At 38.1% G+C, this 20,039-nt stretch overlaps 1 protein-coding gene across 5 annotated transcripts in view; it reads right to left on the reverse strand.

The window, feature by feature from the left end:
* Kiaa1328 (KIAA1328 ortholog) overlaps positions 1 to 20,039 on the reverse strand; it is a 213,855-nt gene that overhangs the window by 113,190 nt on the left and 80,626 nt on the right. For 4 of the 5 annotated variants that reach the window (XR_009589873.1, XM_021649075.2, XM_060377584.1 and 1 more), the window contains one exon: positions 13,852 to 13,979. Coding sequence is in view for 4 of the 5 variants with exons in the window: in XM_021649075.2 (XP_021504750.1) it covers positions 13,852 to 13,979 (128 nt within the window). In the remaining variant the exon portion in view is untranslated. The remainder of the gene's footprint in view (positions 1 to 13,851; positions 13,980 to 20,039) is intronic. The other variant, XM_060377585.1, reaches the window with a different exon arrangement.

Below are 20,039 nucleotides of genomic sequence, written 5' to 3' on the forward strand. Positions count from 1 at the left end.
TAACATTTAAAAGCTTTGAAGTGGAACTAAGAAAGGCATAAACTAAAAGTTAGAATCAAATTTGCTGCTATCTTACACAATAAATGACACTAAAACTTGAAGGCAAATTTTAAGCAGTCTGCCAGTGGCAGGTAAAAAAAAAATGATCATTTGCATTTAAAATACAGTCTGTCTGTTATAAAATGTTAGCAGTGATTTTTAGTGAGTGAGAGCTCAGTTTCTTACTAGAGCTGTACAGCAATATGCTCTAGTTATTTGTCTGGTGGACTATGGCCACTGCCAAAGCCAAGAACATGTATGCAATGATGGTTTGGACTTTCATCAATACACACCATCTTAATATAGTCTTATCTCCTCAATTTCTTAATGATTTAAGAACTACAAAACCACATCTCTATTTCTTACATTCAGCTTAAAAGTATGAAATAGGAGAAAGTGAAAGACTAAATTTGGGGCTGTGACAAGTCATCAGATCACTTAAACTTCCAGGTGACAAGTAAAAATATTCTTTATGTCTAAAGAATTTTTTTAAAGAGTTGTTTATTTATTATGTATACAATGTTCTGCCTGCATGTACACCTGAACGCCAGAAGAGGACACCAATTTTCATTATAGATGGTTGTGAGCCACCATGTGGTTGCTGGGAATTGAACTCAGGACCTTTGGAAGAACAAATAGTGCTCTTAACCCCTGAGCCATCTCTCCAGCCCCTAGAGAATTTTTTAATTAAATTTTTATTTTTTATAATAATTACAGTTTATTTACTTTGTATCCCAGCTGTAGCCACCTCCCTCATTCCCTCCCAATTCCACTCTCCCTCCTTCATCTCCTCCCATTCCCTTCTCCAAGTCCACTGATAGTGGAGGTCCTCCTTCCCTTCCATCTGTCCCTAGCTTATCAGGTCTCATCAGAACTGGCTGCATTTTTCTCCTCTGTGGCCTGGCAAGGCTCTTCCCCCTCAGGGGTGGGGGTCAAAGAGTCCGCCACTGAATTCATGTCAGAGACAGTCCCTGTTCCCCTTACTAGGGTATCCACTTGGATACTGAGCTGTCATGGGCTACATCTGAGCAGGGGTTTTAGGTTATCTCTATGCATGGTCCTTGGTTAGAGTATCAGTCTCAGAAAAGACCCCTGTGCCCAGATATTTTAGTTCTGCTGCTCTCCTTGTAGAGCTCCTGTCCCCTCCTGGTCCCACTATCTTCCCTTCAACGGAGGAATGTATACAGAAATTGTGGTACATTTACACAATTGAATACTACTCGGGAATTAAAAAGAAGGAAATCATGAAATTTGCAGGCAAATGGTGGGATCTAAATGATCATCCTGAGTGGGGTATCCCAGAAGCAGAAAGACAGTATATACTCACTTATAAGTGGATACTAGTAGACCTATAATATAGGATAAACATACTAAAATCTGTACACCTAAAGAAGCTAAGCAAGGAGGAGGCCCCTGGGTAAGATGATCAATCCTCATTCAGAAAGACAAACAGGATAGACACTGGAAGAAGGAGAAAACAGGAAACAGGACAGGAGCCTACCACCGAAGGCCTCTGAAAGACTCTATCCAGCAGTGTATCAAAGCAGACGATGAAACTCTTAACCAAACTTTGGGCAGAGTGCAGGGAATCTCATGAAAGGAATTTTGTGTGTGTGTATTTTAACAATCAAAGATGATCAATTTCCTGGTTACATTAATAGATACCATCCTCATTTAAGAGCACTTTCTATCACCACAGCAACAGAACCCTCTAGACTTCCTTTTCCAAAAATCAAGACTGACCCTAAGAATGAAATACTATCCTGAGACTTCAACTATCCTTTACTTTAAACTCATACTTCTAAGATATCAACCAGGAGTATTACAGGTGATGAGAGTTTTCAGTCAGGTCTCTGATCCTGGTGAATTTTCACATTATGGGTTTGGGAGCACAATAATCTTATCTTCCTTATCTGAATATTAATCATGCATTGAATTTCATCCAGGTAAAAATTTAACGAAGAATTCTATCAGATCACAAGAGGAGTTGGCAATTCTCACATTCTAGAGTATGTCCACTGGGTCGGCCTTTTTAAAAATCCTCACTGATCTGAAATTCAATGAGGCACACACTTGGGTTCTGACTAGGTCAGGTATCCTATAAATCCTAATTTAAGCAAAAATTAGCTAAGGAACATTTATGTTCTCACTGCTTGGGGGAATCTTTCAAGAAACTTCCATATGCATTAAACAAACACCAAGTTGTCTGGCCAATTTTTTTTCTTTTTTGAAGCTATAAAGTACATTTCCAGAGTAAGAGCTCAGTAGCTGTGGGGAGGCATTTTCCTTCACAGAAAAGATTCTCATAGAACAGGGTTCATTACAGGAAAGTATTGAATGAAACTAGATTCAGTGCCACTAATGTTCTGCTTAATTTTAAAGATTCTAATATTGAACAGAACAATGTGTTCTATTAACAACACTTTAGTGAAAGGGTAAACTAATTTATTGCATTTATTTGTCCAGATAGCAACCAGATCATTTGCCATAAATCTTCTAGTTTCTACTAGGAGACTGAGATGCAATTTGATAAAAATAAAAAGTTATCATTAAACATAATGAAAAATCCAATTTGAAAATTAAACAGTGCACTGCCCAGCTTTATGCTTTGTTTAGGGTTTAAAATTTGCAATGAAGAAAGAGCTGCTGTAGTTTACTTAAATAGCTATTCTGAATTTTTATTTGAGAAAAACTATAAAAACAATTAAAATTTGTCAGGGAGGTCTGGCCATCAGCTTCCAAGGTAATTTGCTCAAATGTCATTATTTGTAATCTTTAAAATAAAATAGCCTTTAAAAATTTTAAAAATACTTCTAAAATTATTTCATGAGGGTGAGTAAGTCAGGACTCAGCATAAGACTTGTGCTCATAAACTAAAATTCACCTCTTTGGAACTTCAGTTTGAAATGAAATTCCTTAAATTCATTTCTGCATGTAAACACATAATTCCATGAACTATTTACAAACTAGCTCTTGCTAGTGAGATCAGAAGGAAACATTAGGCCATTCTTATAAGAAATGTAGCCATTCTTAAAAGAAATGTGAAGTGTTGTGCACACCATTTGGAAGGCACTGTTTTGAATTCACAGCTAAGAGTGCACATTATATTCTTCTAGATATCTGCCATCGATTCCAAAGAAGCTATATCTTTGAAGCTAATGTCCCCCACATACAAAGTTCTTACAGATTTCTTATATCTGTCATCTGGGAAAATTGTTTCTCTAAATGTGTAAATAGGGAGAGAGAGAGAGAGAGAGAAGGGGAAGGGGACAGGTCACTTTGCTTCCAGATGCTCCCAGAGAGAAAAGCTTTGGTGAAGGCTTCAAGAAGGCTGCTGCTGACTAGTGTTGTAGCTGCTGTTTGCTGGACTGTTGAAGTCCTGACAACAAAGAGTGGAATTGCCCCAAGGAATTAAGTCTAAAAAGGTCTACTGTCCCTACTAACTTGCTTTCTCTCCTACCTGGGGTTGGGGATTTGAAGTGAGGTTTTTATGAGCCCCAAAAAATTAGGTTTAAAAAATTAAAGCCTACAAGAAACCCCAATAAAAATTTTAAAAATTCATACTTACATGTTACTAATATATAACTCAGTGCCCTCTCTATCTCCAGAATAGGATGGGTATGTAGTTAATGTAGGTTACACACAGAAAGACTGCCATGGTAAAGGATAATAGGCATGGTCTGCCAGGGAAAGGATTCAGCACTTTATTTCAAGATACTTGTATGCTGTTCTTTCTTTAAATTCTTATTCATAAATATATTCCTGAAAATGTTCCTATGATTTTACAAAAGACATTTTACCCTCATTCATGTCTTACAGAGACTTCAAAATGCCATTTTGTGGAAGCTGACTTGTTCCTTAGGAATTGGCCACTAGTGACATAAATATTAAACATTTACTATTATGCCAATAGAGACCAAAGTCTCTAATTTCTTTGTCTTTGAATGTTACTTTACTGGCGACATATCCTTGAACAGGAGTTATCTCAGCTGTTGTCAGCGTACCATGACTAATACAGATGCCAACCTTATCCACATCCCATACCTTCTCAGTATGCACTGCATATATCTTTGATGACTGCAAACAGTATCAGAGGGAAGTAATGACTGACTCAAGTAGCTATGAATTATGGATAGTATGGATTAAATCTTCACTCAATTTTCCATTTTAGAAACAATTTGAGCCCCCACTGTAAAGCCGTCAAGACAGAAGGACATTTCTTTTTAGAGCAGTTTGCTAGACCAATCACTGTTCTGGACTACACATGTCCTGTCTTGAGTATGTTACAGCATTACAGATGGAAGGTGATCTGCACAACTGGAAAAAAAGTTCAGTGAAAAAAAGGAATAATATTAAATTTCTAGCTTTAAGTAAAAGCTACTTTCAGGAATGTTTTGCAAATAAATAAACAATCATTACTAGCTCAGTGCCTCTCACTGCTTCTTAGACATTAACCTCCTGAATTCTGTCATGAGTCATCAGAAACAGCACAAGAAACAGCTATTTGGTGAATACTCTCCATGTGGTAGGCCTGATATGCTTGAGTAAAGAGTAAAGACAACTGAATTTAAACCTTTCCAGCTGAATACCACTGAAAATTGAGGTTACAAATTCACAGAATGAAGAAAAACTTTAAAGATTACTTTAAAATTAAAAAGGAATCTTGAAATGCAGCAAAATAATGTTTATATAATTTACTATAAACCAAACTGTTTAAAATAGGTAGTATGGGTAAAATGGAGACAATTCAGAAAGTTTATATCTTTTGAATACCTTTTATGAAAAAGGAGCTCAGTAGATGTATTTTTTTTTTCTAAATCATGTGTTGAAATTACCAAAATAACAAAATACAAAAGAATGGCTTACAACAAGTATCTAAATAATGAAATCTGATTGTCAATTGGCCATTCTGGATGTCAATGTGTTTTCTAAAGGTCCCTCTACTATTCTTTACTTTACTATAAATAAAGGCAGAGGTAAACTAATAAAATGCAAGGAGTTTAATATGAGAAAGTCAGAGCAATATTTTGGTACTCCAGAGTGGCTTAGTTAAACTTCCAGGTTGGTATCAAGACAGAATAAAAGGAAAATTTATCATGCATATGTCAAATGAGACACAAGAGTTCCAACAAATCCAAAATATCTAAATGTTTAACTCACACATAAGAAATAGTATGCAAAAACATGCCAAGATAATGCCTGCTACCTCAGTATCCAAGCAGGTTCCCTAGTAAGGGGAACAGGGACTATTTCTGACATGAACTCAATGGCTGGCTCTTTGACTTCCCTTCCCCACCCCCCCTAAGGGAGGAGCAGCTTGGCTAGGCCACAGAGGAGGACATTGCAGCTAGTCCTGAAGATACCTGACAAGCTAGGGTCAGATGGAAGGGGCAGGGAGAGGATGAGGGAGGGAGGGTGGGATTGAGAGGGAATGAGGGAAGGGGATACAGCTGGGATACCAAGTAAATAACCTGTGATTAATATAAAAAAATAAAAATTATAAAAAACAATAATGCCTGCTACCTTTTGCCTGATTATACAATGAAGACTAAATGAAATGAACATTGCCTTCTAGCATTAAACACAACACAAAGAGTACAGCAAAATGAAATGAGGATACTTTAGAGAAAAAGTATCCATTTATTTTTTTTCTCCATCTGGAGGTGTTCATGTAGGAAGAAAAATATGAAGATCAAGTGGCCCTCTCCCCTTTGTTCCCTATACCTTTATATTGTTCTTGACTAGTAACAAACAGAAAACCTAATGTCACAAGATGTTTAGTTTTTCAATACCATCTCAGAGCCTTAAAGAAAAAGAACTTTACTGTTTGTTAAGTTTAAAGCCTTTTCAAAAAACACAGCAAGCACCTAAGACAAAACAGTCTCATCTGCTCCAGTAACAACCCTGTAGTTGTGTTAGAATCCTGGTCCCACTCATTACAGCTATAAGTAATGGACCAGAAGTAAGTTATTTAATCGCTTTGACCTCCACAGAAGAGGGTAATAATGGTGCCTACTTTATAAAGTTAAGGTGAGAATTAAACATGTCAATATATATAACGAGCTTAAGATAGTATTTGGTACAGAATAAATGCTGTGTAAGCACAACCTGTTATTGCTGCCATTATTAAAATAATAGTCTAAGAAGGTGAAAAGTGAAAAAGAATAGGTTTTAGAATCAGACATAAGTTTTGAAAAGTGTGCTTAATATAAATGTAACATTGGGCCAAGTTGTCTAACCAAATAAAAGCTATTTCACCATTTCCTAAGAAGAGGTAACAGGACAAACTAATGGGATCTTAAAAATGAAAGCTGTTAATAGCAAACGGCAAAAAAAACTGATCAATGAACAACAGCATAAACTGTCACTATGACCAATTTCTCCTAAACACAACAAGTTGTTCTCCTTTGCTCTTAAGGAGCTATTTACCTGAGGTTCTACAGGGAATACAGAGGAATGCAAAGTCAATTTCACTGAATACCACTAGCAAAAGGAGAACTTTCTTATACCCTCTTAAAAAAAAAAAGAAAGAAAGAAAGGAAGGAAGGAAGGAAGGAAGGAAGGAAGGAAGGAAGAAAGAAAGAAAGAAAGAAAGAAAGAAATTAAGAAAGAAAGAGGTACTGAGAGAAAGAGAGAGAGAGAGAGGAGAGTGTCTCTGTGTCTAAGTACAAAATTGAGTCAGAGGTCAACCTCAAGTACTGTTCCTCATGGGTTGTCCACCTTATTTTGAGATGGCCTTCTACTGGGTGACGAGTCAGGCAACCCCAGTGTCTCCTGCCACTACCTCCTCAGCACTGGAATTACAAGAACATACTACCAGACTCCTGAAGTCCATGTCTTCACGCTTGGGTGGCAAGCGCTTTATAGACTGAGCTTTCTCCCTCATCAACATAAAGGTGCATTTATCTGAAGTATTTACTGATCCAGCCCTCTCACAAAGCAGGATCCTAACTCAGAATTAGGCTGAATAGAGAAGGAAACACCAGTTCTAACAAAAAATTAAGGGAGAGATCACGCTACAATGGGGAGAGTTGTTTGAAATTTTCGGGAGATTGTAAAATTTATATGGTGGTAACTTTTGATTTAAAAGGTATTTAAAAGAGACTTTATTTAAAAGTCTCTTGGACAATCCTGACCAACAACTCAAAAGAGGACTTTTCATGCCTGGTATTGGGGTTGTTGTTAGAGGACCTCTGGCTCTTGAGGGAGCACTATCGGCATAGAAGGAAAGACATCATTTAAATTATATAGGTATATTTATATGCTGATTTATGTGTTATTATAGATATTTTCAGGTAGATAAGATGATTCTTTATGGCATTTTCAGACATCCTTATTGTTTTTACCCTTCTTCTTTATTTATAACCCTATTTACAGCCCCTGTGTTTCATATGTCCCCTATAAGATCACCTGTAAAATAATATTCCCCTCTTTATTGTTCCTAATCCCCCTATACCAGCAATGGTCGCTTTTTAGTTTTGCTGTTCCTGCAGATTTCAGAGAACGTACACACATATGAAACATTGAAGCTGGGAGCCCTATGAGAGATAACGCGAAACATTTATCTTTCTTGGTCTGGGATAGCTCCTTCACGCATGTGATCTTTTCTGATTCTATTCATTTAGTTCATGATCATTTTTCTGTACAGCTAAATAGTATTCCACGGTGTGTGTGTGTGTGTGTATATATATATATATATATATATATATATATATATATATCACATTTTCATTATCCATTTGTCTGCTGAAGGACATTTAGGTTGTATCCATTTTCTAGGAATGGTAATCAGAGCAGCAATGAACATGGTGAACAATTATCTGGGGAGTATGATGTAGAGTCTTTTGGGCTTCATGAGGCTCCATGGACTGGGGAGGGGTTCATGAGCCTCCACTCCTAACTGAGAAGCTATGACTTCCAAGGGCAGTCAGTTCTCTTTGTTTGGCTGCCAGTAGGCCAACTGTGTTCCAGTGGGTGGTCCCATACCCATAAGAATAAGGGTAGCACAAACTGGATTAGTAAGCTCTTAAAATAAACTACATAATGAAGCTGAGGTGATCTAGTAGGAGTTAAAGGAGAGAAGTAGAAAATGAAAAGCCAGCCCAACACCTATATTGATGCACAAAAAGATTCTAAATAGCCCATGCAAACATAGTCTGAAAAAAAGCAATGCTTGTAACTATTTCAATATTTGACAGCTTTTTGGTACAGATCCTAAGGAAATAAAATCAATATATTAAAAAAGAAAAAATACATTGTAAGAAATTCTTAAATTAATACAAATATTATGTTAAAAAACTGCACATTCAGACCTATCCACTGCAATTACTGCTGCTCATTATGTGTGTTGTAAAGTTCCCTGTCAAAATTGTTTTTACTTTTACAAATTATATCTCAAATAACAAAGAAACTTTAAATAAAATTAAATTCTCACAATGGTCCATTGTAAGCTTTCCTTTTGGATTACCTCAAAGCATCCTAGGCATGTACATTAAAGTAGCAGTCTCCGACTTCCTCCACTAATCAGTATGTGTCAAATGAATGAAGGTATATATAATGTGGGACTCTGATGGTAAGGCTGAAGTCTGGCATTTTCAGGTAGCTTCTGAGCTTGAATTATGATGATGGACTCCTTTTCTCAGTGGGCTTCTCTCTTCCCCTGATCTGGGGAACTCAAGAACTTCTAAAAAGCATCACATAGCCCTTAAAGTATTAACAGGCTTGACCCTTTCCAGATAAGAAACCTGCTCAGCAAGTACCTGGGGATTCCTGGAGATACCCACCCTATGTTAATATGATGTCTTGGCTTTCAACCAATGGCCTTTAACTGTACCTGGAGATTCTCCCCCATCCATAGGATAACTAAGTACTGTATCTTCCTTGTTTTGAGAAGACTGTGCTACTCCAAATAAATGACATCCTGTACCACTACATGTAAAGTAACTATCCCTGGCATCTCTAGCTCCATTAAATCAAACACATTCAGCCTCAGAACCCCTCCCACCGCTCAAGGTTTATAAGTCCTTGTTCACAAAACGAATATCTCTCATTGCACTTCTTGATCATGGCCACCTGAGACTCATCATTTATTCCAGAGAAGGAAAGGTTCCCACCTCCCTAGAAATTTGCCACTGAACTCTCAGAGCTGTTCTGCCTGGCTAGAGGCTGCCCGACCACCTTGAGTTCCATATTGACTGTTGGAGAAGCACCCACTGGGTCTGGACCTGCCTTCTAGCCAACCAGGCCTGCACCTCCTTGGACCTGCCTTCTGGCTCACTGGGCCTGAACTTTACCAGGCCTGTGTTTCAGCTGCAAGCTGACCGAACACAGACTTTTACCCACACCCCTGCTGTTAATACAGTGGCTTAGCCAAAGGGCCTTAACACTTTGGTAACATAACAGGCTTCTGGAACTCCTATCTGATACCAGCAATCTCATTTAAAAGAGCTAACTTGTAACACATGGTAGAAAACTCATTTCCACGTCCTGTCAGACAAGGAGCCTTGCCTAGGGCAGGGGCCTTACCCTGATGGTTCTAGCTATTCCTAAGAAAAATAGAACCTCTGGTCTTGGGGTCCCCTCTGTTCTTCATCCAGAATCCAACAGCAGTGTCCTAGACTACTACCTAACAAAGAATGACAATTTTTTAAGTTTAATTTTATAACAGGAGATGGTTAATGTTATTTTTCAATTCTCTGGGATTTAGAATCAGCATGGAGACAACCTCTACGCATTTCTGTAAAGGAGTTTCTAGCTCAGATTGAGGTAGGAACATTCACTCTGTAGATGGGGGAAGGCATTCTATGGTTTGGTTTTCTGGACTAAGTAAAAAGAAAGTAAGGCGAGCACCCAGATTCACTTCATGTTCTCGCCATCATGATGGGCTATACTCTCAAACTGTGTTAAAATAAAACCTTTCTATTTTGAGAACCTTTTTTCAGATTTTTGTTACAACAAGAAAAGAAAAGAATGCATAACTCATATTAAGTAGATTTGCTTCCATTAAACTACTACAGGGTACAATATTTAAAAATCTTTTCTTAGGGGTGTAGCATGGTCTCATTTAGCACAGGTTAGCTCTAAACTCTAATTTCTTGAATTTCTGGTATTCTTGCATCAGCCTCTCTAAGTGCTGGATGACATAACCATACCCAGTTTCTGCAGTGCTAAGAACTGAACTCAGGGTCTTGCGTGTGCTGGCTAAGCAGGCTACTGTCTGAGCCACAGCCATAGCCTCCTTTTTTTTTCCTATAGAGGGTTCCAAAATTGATTAATAAAATATTTATGTGTATCCTAGATTTCCAGTTTGTCATACATTTCTTCTTCAATGACTTCAAAAGTCTCAGTTTGCCATACATTTCTTTCTTCTAGCATAAACCACAGCATTGTTTTAAAGTACATTCCATTATTTGAAAAGTTTATAACTGAACCCCGAATAAAAAATAAAACAGAAAATAAAGCAGCTGTATCCTTTACATCTAATCCCATCTCTTGTGTTATTTACTTATACCCTCTTCTCTAGAGCTAGTTTTGGTTATTTTAGTTTTACTTCCATAACTGGTATGTTTAGACCTCTTCTTTTCAGCAAAAGTTATGTATTTATTGTTAAGTGAGACCCAATGCCTCAACATATTAAAGCTGCTAAATTATTCTTTGTTGTGTTTTTACCTCTGGTCCTTATAACATCTTTCAAGTTTGAAATAACATCTACTTCATCTAGCTTTCAATGGCCTTTAACTCCAGCTCCAGGGCATATTACAATCACAGGAATGTGCACATACCCACACAGTCACGCACACATATGCATGATATATATATATTTCAAAAAGCTCTCTGGATTAAGCGAAAATGAAAAAAAAAACAGGAGGTAGTTTGTAATGAGACATGTTACAGGAATATGTTTGTGTCTTAAGCCCAGGTGTGGGGTGTGGGGCTACTTCAGACTGTTTATAGCACCTGACTGGGATGTGCCTTGTGCTAAAGCAGGGGCATGGTTTTGCAAGCTGCAGATAGTTTACGTTTGGAAATCTGAAAGTATATAGACGTCAGAGCCCTGAGAGGCAGGTCAGCTGCAATCCCTGCTGCTGCTGCTGACTGCTGTTGGTTGCTGTTTGCCAGACTGCTGGTTACTGGTTGGAGATATCCTGACAATGAAGATCAGACTCATCTCAAAAGACTTGATGCCCCTAATCAGCAGAGAGTAGTCTGATAATATCAATGATCCCTTTCCCCTCTAACCTTTTTGCTCTCCTACCTAGTGTTGGAGGGTTGGAAGAAATAGGGGTAGTGTAGGGAAAGAGATAAAAGAACCCAGTAAAGTAGTCAAAAGTCAGGCTACAATATTCTTTTTGGCTTTTTGTTTATTTTGAAGATGGAGATAAGATGTAAGTTCCTCACACATGCTAGGCAAGTCTTCTACTCATTCCAAGTTATAACCCAAGACCAAGTATCTCCTTTTGAGAGCATATTTTCTCCACATACTTGGCCAACATTTCCATTCTAGTGTATCTTTTAGTTATGCTGTTGTGCCCGAATCATGATACCCCAAAAGACCACCACCAGGAGCTGAGTCCGTTGCAAATCACATGAGGATCTTTTTTTTTTACAAATTACAAGCTGCAGCTCAGGCTCACACCTCCCACCTCTGAAGCGATGAGAGCAGAGAGCCCAGTGCTCATGTTAGTTGGGTGATTTAAAGATTCTGGTCCCTCCCAGCATGCCCAAGGCAGGGGCAATTCCTACCTGGCAAGCATCTATTGATCAAAATGCTACATTTTGAAATGACTGGCTATAGGAAGGTCCCTGAACCATTAATGACCTGGTCTTCCTCCCTAGGGGGATGGGCCAGTTTCCTAGCAACTGTATCTAGTAGGTGGGGAAAGAATGCAGTAAGGCAGGTTCTTCCCCTCAGGGCATGGCTGGACTTCTCCATCCACATAGTTCAGGCCTTAATTAATAATAGCTGATTTTTAATCTTTTGGTCTCTCAAAACCTTTCAAAAATCAGGTTAAGTATGGCAGTGTTAACTATGATTGTTCATACTTAGCTTAAACCAAAACCAACAACAACTAAAAAAGTTTTGTTTGTCCTCAGTTTCAGGCTCAGTCTCTTCAGGTATTCTCAGAGTCACCCTATCAGGTATTAGCTCTTTTATTTCTGTCCTGATGGTAACTGGTTTTCTTTCTCCTTTTCCTTTAGTGATCATGTCTATGTCTATGCTCCTGAGGTTGTAAGACTCCATTAATATTGTTAAATGAAAGGCTCCCATCTCCCTGTCCTTTCTTAAGTTGCCTTTGCTTTTGTGACATCTCCCTCAACTATGTCATAGCAAGGGAAAAAGCAAAATTGTGAGAATGAACCTGAAACTGATCTTCACATGCACTCTGGGACAGAGGCATCTACAAAGCCGTCAATTTCTTTTCAGATTAGTGAAGACATGTATAAAAATAATCAACATAAGCTGAAGCATTCCTCTGTGGCCAATGTACAACCTACCTTTCAGAAAAAAGAACAAGAGATATTTCAAACTAAAGTATTAGCAAGCCATTAATAATTTGAATATTTCTTTAAATTTTTTGACTAAAAATGGTCTAGGTTAAATGTCAGTTAAATCACATTACAGTGGCATTAATACTACCATTTTTTTTTCACTTTCCCATATATGCAAATTTTAGGTTCAAAACTAGGATTCCATTAGCCAAAACTCTTAACCCATCTAAAGCAGTTGTCTTCAGATTGCACAGCAATGTTCTTTAGAAAGTTTGCAAGAAATCCTCAAGTTTGACCTTTGAAGTTTTGACACTATTTGGGGAATAGCATTTTGTTAACACAGTATCTGTACATTCATGCTCAGTATGAATGATTTTACATGACACAGTCTTTTCTTTTAAAATAAAGGTTATTATCATTAAAAATTTAAACTATAAGGACATGGAAAAGACATGTTAGAAAGCTAAAAGTGTGGCTTTCATACCTGCTTTTACATCATAAAAGTCAAGGTCCTGAATACTCATTTGTTGCTGTGTAGTTACTTATAAATAACCACATATTTAAATTAACACATACAAGCTTATACAAAAGTCACAAATATTTTTTTTTATTCTAAGAACTAGAATCAGAAAAGGGATATTAATCTTTTCCAAAAAGACAACAGATAGCTGTTAATAACATAGGGCTGGTTGCTCTTTATTAAGTACCCAATTAGTGTGTTTTCTTATCCCATCAATTGCCTCTCCATAACCACCTCTTACTTCAATTTTCTGTTATGATCACTGGAAGCATAGAACCAGGCAAGGAAAAAGGAAGGCCACAAAAGGAAGCCATGAGATGTTTGTATATTTTAAGACAGCTGAAAGACTCCCAGGAGCCTATCTAGACGGGGAGACCCCGCTTCCCAAGGAACAGCGAGACCAGGCTTCGGATGCAAGCCGCAAGAGGTTTATTTTGATACACGGATACCCGGGGCGACCAAGCCTATCGGAGGACTTGCGCGCCTCTCGGTTGGGGTGACGGTTTTTATAGGGCTCGGGAGCAGGAGGCGCCTTTACAGAAGCGAGAAGCATAGTTACAGGGGTCTGATTGGGTGGTTTGAACAAAGCCGTAGTTAAGTCATGTACCCAGAACAGGGAAGGCGGGAAGGCAGATTGTGAGCCGAGTCACGTACCCACCCGGAACCGGAAGGCGGGAAAGAATGCAGCGAGGTAGCTCTTGCTATACCGCGCCTACTCTACATAGTTAACAATCGCTGCTTATCTTTTGGTCTCTCAAGCATAACAGGAAAATGAACCTTCTGGGTCAGAAGAGGTCACTTACCTGCTGCTCCTGTGCTCTAGCAGCACCAAGTTGTGAGAGTGACATGGTGAGCTTCTCTTGCTGCTCTGATAGGTACTTCTGGTAGAGACTTAGAAGTTCTTGACATTCTCTATACTGTAGCTGAAGAGGTGAGAATGAAAATTAAGGGGAAAAAACTGATTCACATACAGATGCCAATAAACAAAACACAGAGAGAATGATCAGAGTATGTGAGCACGGAGTCACCAGGTAAAAACCGTGCATTTATCTAATCATGAAACAATAATTTTAATAAAGAAATACTGATCATCCCAATGAAGAGACATTTTCTTAGTTATTTATAGAGCCATGCAGAGGAACTTCCAGCACATTACATAAACAAGCAAAACAAAGCAGGGCACACCCAGCTTTCAGGAGGTTGAACTGTTGAGAATCAAAAGTTCCAGGCTGGACTGGGCAACATAGTCTGATGCTGTTCTAAAAGGAAAGGAAAGAAAAAAAGACAACAAACCAATGATTTAAATCTAAGAGTTAAAACTATAAAACTCTCAGAGGAAATCATACAAATGCATCTTTGTGACCTTGGATTAACAAATCGCAAAGAAAACCCTCAAAATGAAATACTTTGAAATCATATATATGAAAAAGGATTAATATTCAGAATATATAAATAGCTCATGCAACTCAATAAATAATAACTATTCACCTCATCTTAAAAACTGGCAAAGGCTCTGAAGCAATTGCCCAAAAGAAATGCATAGGTGACCAAGAAGTAAAAGATGGTAACCACAACTGCTATCAGGGAAAAGTAAATCCAAAGCACAAAGAAAAATTACTTCATATCCAGCAGGATAGCCTTAATCAAAGACTAAACCTTGATAATAAGTCTAACATGGATATGCTCAAGTGGAATGTTCGTGTACATAACAGGCAGATAAATACAGTGCTACTTTGGATGATAATTTAGTCTATTTTTAAAGGAAAATTTAATATATAATCAGTAAATCTAATTATCCATGAAAAAATAAAAAGCTAAACAAATCTCTTACATGGCTTGAGTTTTTGTTTAGAACAGCCCTGCTCATAGTGGTTTAAAAGCAACAAGAACTTTTATGTCCACCAACTTATCAACAGAGCAGTATCTATACAATTTAACATATAGCAATAAATTAAATGTGGTATTGCTACATGCTACAAACCTTCAAAATACTATGTCATGAAAAAGAATACTGACACAAAGACTATACATCACATGCATTTACTTATATGAGAAGTCAAAAATAGGCAAGCCCATTCAGACAAGAAAGCAGACTGGTGGCTACTATATATATGTAAAAAACAGGAGAAAAAGGTGCAGGTTTGGGGGGAAAGGTAAAAAATAGGTTCTGGAGTGAGGTGATGGCAGTGTTGGTACACTGGGAAATGTTTAATGCCATTCAACTGTACACTTGAAAAGGTCAGATTTTATGTAAACAGTATCTTAATAATTAGTGCCTATCTTATACACTGACTTCCTATTGAGCATAAGGAATTATACTTTGAACTTTTGTCTTGTCTTGCATATCAAAAGTCACACCAATATTTCACTAATACCATCATCAGGATTTTTTTGCATCAGGAAACCCTGCTGCTATGTCACAGTCTGCCTTTACTAGAAAGCCCTGAGAACTCCCTTTGAGGGCAAGGCTTCCTCCTCTCTGCCTGAGGATCCAGAACCCCACACCTTCCACCTATAGAATGTTAATTAGTCCTTAGGGAAATTACAAATCCAATTCCCTTTCTCCCTTTTAGCAAGCACCTGGCATTCCTGGAATGTCTCCACATGCAAATGAGGCATCTCAGTACCTTAGCCCTTCAGCCAAAGACATTTGTCCACCTTGGATATTCCCACCCCCATCCCCAAGTTCTATATAACCCTCTTTTACCCAGAATAAAATTGATCTGCCCTCCTTGAAGCTGATCCCAGGTTATTTACATTCTTGCTCACAGGCCACTGAACCTCCAGTTCATCACTTCTGCTCCAGAGGACAGTGGCCAACAACCTCAGGAAGAAGGGAGAGCCACATTTTTGCACATATATCTACTTTCTGGTGTAGAGAACATGGCATCCTAGCCTGGGGTGTCCCTTTTTACAGCTCCTAGCATGTGACAAATGCTCCAGGTGAAAGCACTAGATCAAAAATGTCCAACTTCACAGGTCAGGCACCTGGGTCCCAGCTTTTTAATGTGGCTATTTTCATCTAGACTCTCCTTCCCGCAGATCATTTCGTAATCTCCCTCTCAGTGATTATTTAGGTATGCTGTTGGCATAAGAATTACTGTCCAATGGGATTATTCTGTACATACACTTTTACACAAGATGATCATGATTAAGAGTAGGGATAATATTTCTTAAATGTCAAAAATTGTAACTAGTTTCAATATTCCTTAACATTTTTATAACCTAATCATTGCTTCTGGGCAGATTCCTATTCTAATAACTTTTGCCAATCATAACTGCATAAATAACCAACTGCTTCATTATTCTGGCTATTAACCTTTTAACAATAAGGAGCCCAAGATGGCTTATAGGAGAGGACTGGCTCCTAGTGAAAGGCCAGGTCATTAAGCTTATAGAATAACATTAATTTCAAGAGCTTGCAGAATACTTAGTATCTGAAACAATAGCAGAAATAACAGAGCAAGAACAGTGGTATAAATAAGCTGATAGTTTCTATTGTCAATCTATGTTGTATTTCTATGGTTTTACATAATCTGTTTTTTTTTATTTTTTGGTGTGTGTGTGTGTGTGTGTGTGTGTGTGTGTGTGTGTGTGTAAGTTCCAAGAGACAGGAATGATCTGTGTGGTCCCAAGGAGTTTGTGACAGCTATTAAGCTATTATGAATATAAAAAGTTTTTATTCTAGCTGCTACCATACACAATAATGTTTATAATAAGTTAATGCATTAGTCTGGCCACAGAATATGAATTTTATTCTGGAAAAAAAAAAACCAAGAACAATTACATAGACTATGAACTAATGTCAGCATTGGAGATAAGTTATAGGCATTTAAATGCATGCCATGAATATAAAAACATATGGTTTTACCTTTATTAATTTTTAAATATTTCATTCTTGGTTTTATCAGATTTCAGAATGACCAATATTTCCTTTTTCCCTAGCACCCTGAGACTTTAACCCTGCACCTGGAGAGATATCTTAGAAAAATGTAGGTAAAATTCTTTTTCATTGAAGAGAGGATTTATTTAACTGAATCATGGTGACATGGCAGAAAAGAATGTCATAGAAGATCAAACCCGAAAAAATCTGCATGCCAAACCATGAAACAAATGGCATGCTGCAGTATGTCCAACCACCATTTAAGAAATGAGCAAAGCAACCAGTTACCACAGCCTCAACTGAAGAAATAGGCCTTATGAGTGACTACATTCATACCAACTTGTGTTCAGTATGATCACACTGAAATATAAACAACTTCACAGATCACCTGGTAGCTGCAGGAAATGATCATACACGGAATAAAGGCTTTATGTGAAAATGTATCACATAGATAAGTAAAATGAAGCCTCTGAATAGAATGAACATGGTGGCAGATGAAAACAACAAAAACTCAAGAGGTGGGGGCCATTGAAGACTAGACAAGATAGCCCAGAAGGCTGCTAATCTGAAAAGAAATTGTGATGAACTGAAGACTCTCTCTAGTCCAGCACAATTCATCACCCATCAATGCCAACACCCACCTTAGCTTTTCCTCTGAAGTTAAGAACACTACTTGATCTGGTACTAAGTATCTGCCTTAATACACATACAGTGAAGAGAGGTCTTTATATGAAGAGAAAGGTTTATCATTAAAATCTTTAGAAACAAAAAGTTTGCAGCCAAAAGTTTTGGCTGAAGGCATTCTGGGATAAGAAAAATACAAGGTGAGCTTGAATTAATGCAACGAAGAGCTCAAAGATCAAAGAAAGGGAGTGAGCTTGAAGAGACTCTTAGTAACCAATGCTGGGACAATTGTGCTCATAAATGAATAATCACCCTAATTAACAGATCTTGAACAAAATAAAATCCCGCTATCTCATAGTGATACTTCAAACAAAGAAGAGAAAGTGAGGGAAGGTGGAAAATAAGCCCGAAGCCCTTCTGTTCAGAAGAATTAGTTATAACAAACTAACATCACAAAGACATAAAGAAATCCAGATGCAGGAGACTATTCAGCTGTTTAATCCAGAGGGACCAGTACAGGGGAAGGCAAAGAGGTTACTTTCAAAAGGATAATAGCAAATTATTGGAAGCAATGGTGAAGCTTTAAAAAAACTCAGCATTCTGGGATAGCTCACTCAGGATGATCCTTTCCAGATCCCAGAAACAGAAAGACACACACGGTATATACTCACTCATATAGACATATAATATAGGATAAACCTACTAAAATCTGTACACCTAAAGAAACTAATCAAGAGGGAGGACTTTGGCTAAAATGCTCAATCCCCACTCCGAAAGGAAAAGAGGATGGACACCAGAAGAAGAAAACAAGAAACAAGTTAGGAGCCTCCCACAGAGGGCCTCTGAACGGCTCTGCCCTGCAGACTATCAAAGCAGATGTTGAGACTTATGGCCAAACTTTGGGCAGAATGCAAGGAAGCTTATGAAAGAAGTGGGAAATAATAGTTAGATCTGGAGAGGACAGGAGGTCCACAAGGAGAGCAACAGAACCAAAAAATTTGAGCACAGGGGTCTTTCCTGAGACTCATACTCCAACCAAGTACCATGCATAGAGATAACTTAGAACCCCTGCACAGATGTAGCCCATGGCAGTTCAGTGTCCAAGTGGGTTCCATAGTAATGGGAACAGGGACTGCTTCTGACATGAACTGATTGCCCTGCTCTTTGATCACCTCCCCCTGAGGGGGGAGCAGCCTTACCAGACCACAGAGGAAGATAATGCAGCCACTCCTGATGAGACCTAATGGACTAGGATCAGAAGGAAGAAAAAGAAACCCTCCCCTACCAGTGGACTTGGGGAGGGGCATGCATGGAGAAGGAGAAGGAAGGAAGAGATTGGGAAGGGAGGAGAGAGGGAACTAGAGGGGGGATACAAAGTAAATAAAGTATAATAAAAAAAAAGTCAGCATTTTACAACAAAAAAATGAAAGGTACCTTTGATATGTTGGGATCACCACCCAAAGGATTACAATCACTAAAACGAAAGACTAAATATATTTTTTGATGTAAAAGTAGGCATCATCTTCTACAAAATACTTAGTAATTTGTTTAGTCTGAATTTAACAAAATAAGCCTAATGTTCAGTTTACAGAAAATAGAAGAAATAAAGAAATGAGTCAAATCATACCACAAATAGGCAAATCCAGGATTCTGGAAACTCTCCTAAGCAACTCTTTAGAAGGTCAGTGCCATGAGAGGGTTTTAGTTGGATGGTTCTTTTACAGTAATAAGTCCACGAATACAACCAAATGTCACCCATATGCCATGATCAGATGCTCAGGGGGAAAAAAAATAAAAGCTTTGGGACAGCTAGGAAAACTGGAAGACTCATAGTTTATATTATGAATTACTGCTAATTTGCTTAAGCATTCCAATGTGATATAATATATATATATTAAAATGTTCCTTTTGTTTAAAAAATTATGTGTATGTATATGTGTGCTTGCACATATGAATGTAGAGTACATACATACAGATTTTCCTATTCTTTTTAATTAAATTTTTATTTTTTATATTAATTACAGTTTATTCACTTTGTATCCCAGCTGTAACCCCCTCTGTCATCCCTTCCAATCCACCTTCCCTCCCTCATCTCCTCCTATGTCCTTCTCCACAGATAGCAACAGAACCAAAATATCTGGGCACAGGGATCTTTTCTGAGACTGATATTCCAACCAAGGACCATGCATGGAGATAACCTAGAAAGAACCCCTGCTCAGATGTAGCCTATGGCAGCTTGGTCTCCAAGTGGGTTCCCTAGTAAGGAAAACAGGGACTGTCTCTGACATGAACTCAGTGGCTGGCTCTTTGACCACCTCCCCCTGAGGGGGGAGCAGCCTTACCAGGCCACAGAGGATGATAGTTACCAAATCAGATGGGGCAGAGAAGACTTGCACTGAGAGGCATCTGTTCCTATCTTTTGCTGTTATGGCTTTTCAGGAAACCTCCTACATGCAAAGGAGACCTAAGGCTCATGCATTTACC

The sequence above is a fragment of the Meriones unguiculatus genome, chromosome 2 (assembly GCF_030254825.1).
Source record: "Meriones unguiculatus strain TT.TT164.6M chromosome 2, Bangor_MerUng_6.1, whole genome shotgun sequence".
In the NCBI taxonomy this organism is placed as follows: Eukaryota; Metazoa; Chordata; class Mammalia; order Rodentia; family Muridae; genus Meriones; species Meriones unguiculatus.